Source organism: Antrostomus carolinensis, unplaced genomic scaffold, assembly GCF_000700745.2.
Source record: "Antrostomus carolinensis isolate BGI_N321 unplaced genomic scaffold, ASM70074v2 scaffold16601, whole genome shotgun sequence".
NCBI classification, from domain to species: domain Eukaryota; kingdom Metazoa; phylum Chordata; class Aves; order Caprimulgiformes; family Caprimulgidae; genus Antrostomus; species Antrostomus carolinensis.
The window spans coordinates 1-6051 of NW_010294939.1; the positions used below are offsets into that span (position 1 = coordinate 1).

At 49.7% G+C, this 6051-nt stretch overlaps 1 protein-coding gene across 1 annotated transcript; it reads left to right on the forward strand.

Annotated features, from left to right (window-relative positions):
- Positions 1-4657: 4657 nt before the first annotated feature.
- CYSLTR1 (cysteinyl leukotriene receptor 1) lies at positions 4658-5692 on the forward strand. The gene has a single exon (XM_010177814.1). It carries the CDS (start codon positions 4658-4660, stop codon positions 5690-5692), a length of 1035 nt encoding a protein of 344 aa, XP_010176116.1.
- The last annotated feature ends 359 nt before the right edge of the window (positions 5693-6051 follow it).

The following is a 6051-nucleotide window of genomic DNA, read 5'->3' on the forward strand; positions in this document are numbered from 1 at the left end:
GGAGGTCTCCCACTCTAAATGATTTTGTTAGGATTTTTGGTTGTTGTTTTCACAGATATATTTCTAGGTGTGGAGCTCTCCTCTGCTTTACTACTCCACTTTGTTATCGTAATCATCAGTTGTCCTTTGGTTATGAAAGACATCTTAAGTTCTATTTAGAGACATGATAGATAACAGGTCTCGGTTATCTGTTAGTCCAACACCTCGTGTGGTTGTTCGTTATCTGCTCGTCTCTGTAAGAGCAGCAGCAGCTGACAGACTGAAATTTAGTCCCCAAAGGAAGTAAGAAGTTTCTAATCCAGCTCAAAGCCACTTCAGAAGTGTGCACACAAGTAGGCATGGAGGTTCAATAAGGAAGTTTATCTCATGAGTACATGGTAGGCTGAGATGTTGTGGTGGGTCAACCCTGGTGTCCACCAAAGCTGCTCCCTTCCTCAGCTGGACAGGAGGGAGCAAATATGACAGAAGGCTCCTATGGTGAGATAAGGACAGGGAGATGTCACTCCCCAGTCACTGTCATGGGCAAAACAGTCTTGACTTGGGGAAATTAGTTTGATTTATTACCAATCAAATCAGAGTGTGGTAATGAGAAATAAACACCTTCTCCCACCCTCCCTTCTTCTCAGGCTTCACTCTTGATTTTCTCTTTCTTCTCCCTCCCAGCAACACAGGGGGAGGAGAAAGGGGGTTGTGGTCAGTTCATTAGATGTTGTCTCTGCTGTTCCTTCCTCCTCAGCAGGAGGACTCCTCACACCCTTCCTCTGCTCCAGCATGGGGCCCTTCCCATGGGAGACAGTCCTCTGTGAACTTCTCCACTGGGAGTCCCACTCCTTGGGCTGCAGTTCTTCACAAACTGCTCCAGCGAGGGCCCTTCCCATGGGCTGCAGTGCTCCAGGAATGAGCTGCTGCTGTGTGGGTCCCTTCCATGGGGTCACAAGTCCTGCCAGCAAACCTGCTCTGGCATGGGCTCCTCTCTCCATGGGTTCACAGGTCCTGCCAGGAGCCTGCTCCAATGTGGGCTTCCCATGGGGTCACAGCCTCCTTCAGGCATCCACTTGCTCCAGCATAGGGTCCTCCATGGGCTGCAGATGGACATCTGCTCCACCATGGACCTCCATGGGCTGCAGGGGGACAGCCTGCCTCACCATGGTCTTCACCACAGGCTGCAGGGGAATCTCTGCTCCAGCATCTGGAGCACCTCCTCCCCTTTCTTCTTCCCTGACCTTGGGGTCTGCAGAGTGGTTGCTCTCACATCTTCTCACTCCTCTCTCCAGCTGCAGTTGTGCATATTTTTCTTCCCTCTTCTTAAATCTGTTATCCCAGAGGTGCTGTGACCACCACTGATGGGCTTGTCCTCGGCCAGCAGTGGGTCTGTCTCGGTGCCAGCTGTCATTGGCTCTGTCTGACATGGAGGAAGCTTCTGGCAGCTTCTCATCAAGAAGCCACCCCTCTTCCTCCCCCTGCTACCAAAACCTGGCCACACAAACCCAATACAGATGTTTTCCAATATCTCTTGGTTATCTCTTAGGCAGGAGAGCTGAACTGGTGGAAGGGAAAGGAAATCCACAATGGTAGGAGGACAGCAGGACCTTCTTCAGCTGAGCATCACCAGTGTCCTCTCACAAGGCTCCTGGGAACTTGACCCAACAGGTGCTGTTGGGAGAGGCAGGTTCTGCCCAGCTCCCCCAGTGCTCCTGTGCCTTTCTCCATCTACAGCCTCTTCCCTTCTCCCAGCGTTCCATCACGTTGCTGCTTTTAGGTGAAACATCTTTGTTCATCCCCTGGCTTCACCACACATCCTCCTTCATCCCATTTTCTGCTCTTGCTTCATAACTGCCCAGAGGTGCAGGCGGATGAAAAAACCCTCAATGTGCAAAGAAGATCATTCCAACCTCTTAATCTCGAACATCTTGGTTATGGGTTGGGTTTTTTTAATGTCTGAGAAAGAACTGCTGTACGATGCCTTGGTAAGCACAGAGATTTTTATCTCCATGAGTTTTCATGAGATGATTGAACCACTAATCATGATGTGCTGGTTGAGTGCAGAGCACAGCGGGGTCTGGCTCAGCAGGCCTCCTTGGTAGGCGTTAACTCAAGCCTGAAGTGAAGACCTCAGGCAAGCGAGGATGCCAGTGGTGAGGGCTGAAAGCTGGATCTCTCAGCATCACCCAGGGCTTGGCCTCCTCTGCATGTGCCACCAGGGCAGAGCTCTGTGTTGCTGGCTGCTCCTTGCAGAGGAGGCTGCGGGGACAATCGCTGGTGTTCAGAGCTGCTCTGGGCTCTCCATCATGAGGAGCTGGGGCTGAGGTCTGCATTCTGCCACCACCAGAACTGGGCTGCTGAGAGGTGGTTCTTGCAGGGCCAGGAGAGGACATGGCTGCAAACTCACTGCTTCTCTCTGCTTAACAGGTTATTTGTGATGAGCAAACAAGCTAGATAAGCTTCACTGACATGAGTGAAGGTGACCTGTAAGTGATGATGCTCAGTCTGCTGAGCTACAGCCTTTGCCGGAGCTGGGTAGAGCCACGTTGAGTATTGGCTGCCTCTTCTGGCCAAAGACCTCTGTGCAGTTGCATGGTCACACACCCCTACGTGTCCCTTCTTTCCAAGAGAAGGAAAAAACCATCCTCTCTTGTGTGGGGTTTTTCCTCCTCTCCTCTCTGTGCCACCTCGCTGATGGTTGCCCAAGGAAGCTGTGGTTGCTCCTCCCTGGCAGTGTTCTCGGCCAGGTTGGATGAGGCTTTGAGCAACCTGGTCTAGTGGAAGGTGTCCCTGCTGCTGGCAGGGGGGTTGGGACTGGATGAGCTTTAAGGTCCCTCCCAACCCAAACCATTCTATGATTCTATGATATCTGTTGAGCTTCGATGTATTTTGTGCGTTGCAGATAATCCAAGGATTGTTTTAAGAGCACAAACTCCCAAATAGCTGAAATTTGACTGAAACCTGGAAGCCTTGAGCATCCCAGTGTGGTTCAGAATTCCCAGTAAGTCCTGGAGAGAGAGAGAGAGACAGAGACTCTACTTGAATGCTGCCAGACTATTTTTTGTGGATGAAAATACCATTTATCATCAGTTTTGAGCACATACAGGGTGTGGGTTCTCATAACCCATCTTGTCTCAGTTGTTGCTTTCACTGTTGACTTGGGTCAAGTCAGTCTGCGTGTCTCCTGCAGTTCTGACCATCGGGGTTTTACATCATCTCAGATTGTGAGAATTCTGTGTCTGAACCATTAAAAATTGAAAATGAATGGGGAAAAATATGTAAGTGTGGGTTTTTCTCCTACTTTACTGCAGGACAACCCAAATGGAGAGTCATGTCTTGCTGTGTGCAAATCAAAACCCAAAGGGGACAGTGAAATTCTCATTTTTTTTATATTTTATTATTATATTTTTATATTTTTAATTATATTTTCATATCATAACGTGGATCTGCTCAGATCCACCTCCCTTCCTGGCTGTCCCCTCCTGTACCAGGGAGATGACAGGTTTTTTCCTCCTATTTAATAATCACATTTTATTTTCATGTGCTGCTTTACGTAACTGTGGTGGCTTTAGCTGCCACCACAGCAGCTCAGACCGTGTGGTCACTCACCCATCCCATCCCTCTGGTGGGATGGAGGAGAGAAACATAACGGAGATGTTCTGGGTTGGAATGAGGATGGGGAGGGCTCGCTCACCAGTGATGGTCATGGGCAAAATGAACTTGACCTGGGGATAAAAAATCAATTTAATCTGTTACTAATCAATGAGAGTAGTGAGACATCACAACCACATCTTGCAACACCTTCCCACCACCCCTCCCTGCTTTCCAGGCTCAAGTTGCTTTGCTCCTGATTTCTCTACCTCTGCAGCAGCACAGGGGACAGGAAATGGGGGTTGCAGCCCCACATTGTCTTTGCTGCTCCTTTCTCCTCAGGGTAACAGCTCCTTGCACACTCCCCTGCTCCAGCGTGAGGTCCTTCCATGGGCTAAAAGAGTTCAGGAACTAAGTTTTCCAATGTGGGCTTCCCACAGAGTCATGGACTTCTTCAGACACAGCCCCTGGCTTTGACATGGGGACCTCCAAGGGCTGGAGACAGGTCTCCACTCTGGTGCACCTCTTCTCCCTGCTCTGGCAGGAGCATCTCTGGGGTCTTCTGCTCTGTCATGAGCCCTCCACACAGTCACAGCAGCCTTTGGGCACAGCCTCCTGCTCCAGTGTGGAGTCCTCCATGGGCTACATACGGGTGTCTGCTCTACCATTAACCTCCACGGGCTGCAGGGGAATCTCCACTCACCTCCTCTCCCTCCTTCCTCAAGGACCTGGGTGTCTGTAGTTCTCTCTCGCATCTGCCCAACTCAGGTTGTTGTTGTCTTTGTTCTTGTTGATGTTCCTGATCTGTCTCTCCCACCAAACCAGTTGTCCCCTTCATAAATATGGATCTGCAGAATTGTGTCACCATCACTGACTGGCTCAGCCTGTGGTGGAGGTGGGTCCACCTTTAAAGACAGGAAAGCTTCTTGAAGCTTCTCACAGGAGCCATCACTTGTAGCCCCTTCCCTCACCACCAAAAACCTACCTCCTGCACAAACCCAACACAATAACTCACGTGAATTTTTCATCCCTAGGCCTGAACATTCATCACCAGGTGGGATCGGTGCCTCAGCCAGGCAACACGATGGTGCTGTTCGATAACCTGTCGTGCCATCACTCCATCGATGACTTCAGAAACCGAGTCTATTCCACGCTCTACTCCATGATCAGCATTATGGGCTTTGTTGGCAATGGAGTTGTGTTGTATGTCCTCATAAAAACCTATCGGCAGAAGACAGCCTTCCAGGTGTACATGCTGAACCTTGCCGTGTCCGACTTCCTCTGCGTGTGCACCCTGCCCCTGCGGGTCATCTACTACGTCCACAAAGGGAACTGGTTCTTCAGTGACTTCCTGTGCAGGGTCAGCTCGTACGCCTTGTACGTCAACCTGTATTGCAGCATTTTTTTCATGACTGCAATGAGCTTCTTCCGTTGCGTGGCCATTGTGTTTCCAGTCCAGAACATCAACCTGGTGACAGAGAGGAAAGCTAAATTTGTCTGCATCGGCATCTGGATATTTGTCACCTTGACAAGCACTCCCTTTCTGCGAAACGGGACGTACCAACATGGCAACAAGACCAAGTGCTTCGAACCCCCAGAAGACTCTCAGAAGACAAATCTAGTGGTGATCCTGGATTTTATTGCCTTATTTCTGGGTTTCATTTTCCCCTTTATCGTCATAACTATTTGCTACACCATGATCATAAGGACCTTACTGAAAAATTCCTTGAAGAAGAACCAGGCTAACCGCAAGAAGGCGGTCTGGATGATCATCATCGTGACGTCCACCTTCCTGGTCAGCTTCACCCCGTACCACATTCTGCGTACAGTCCATCTCCATGTGCTGAGGCTGAAGAACGCCAGCTGTGAGGATGCCATATACCTACAGAAATCGGTGGTGGTAACGCTCCCCTTGGCAGCTGCCAACTGCTGCTTTGACCCACTTCTCTATTTCTTCTCAGGGGGCAATTTTCGGAAGAGACTTACAACATTTAGGAAAGCTTCTTCCTCCAGCTTAACTCAAGCCTTCCGGAAAAAGTTCTCCATAAAAGAGAAAGATGAGGAACCCTTTGGAGAAAGTCATAGGGAGAATGGGAAGGAAGCTGTGGCCCCTTCCTAAGAGGTTTAGACCTTCCCTTAAGATCTCAGATGGGCAATGGAGATCTTGGAACTCTTCCAGAAGACATGATGGAGGCTTGCAAGTCTTCATTGCAGTTAGATATGTAATAATAACAGTGGATGGTCCCTGATTTCTGCTACTCGGTGGTACAGCTGCTGCTGGGGATGGCCAGGAGCACTACTTGGACACACACAGCCACTTAGAGTGGAGGAGCCACCGCCAGCACCAGAAAACTGTTGATCTGATGATAAACTCACATAAACAAACGCTTCAAAGCCTGTATTTGGGCATTTGCTTCATTTCACAACTCTACGGAGAGCGTTAATTCCCCGAGTCAGTGGGAGATGTAAACACAACGT

Excerpts from the sequence above, each read along its gene's own strand:
- CYSLTR1 (XM_010177814.1), top strand. The coding sequence starts at position 4,658 with ATGGTGCTGTTCGATAACCTGTCGTGCCATCACTCCATCGATGACTTC.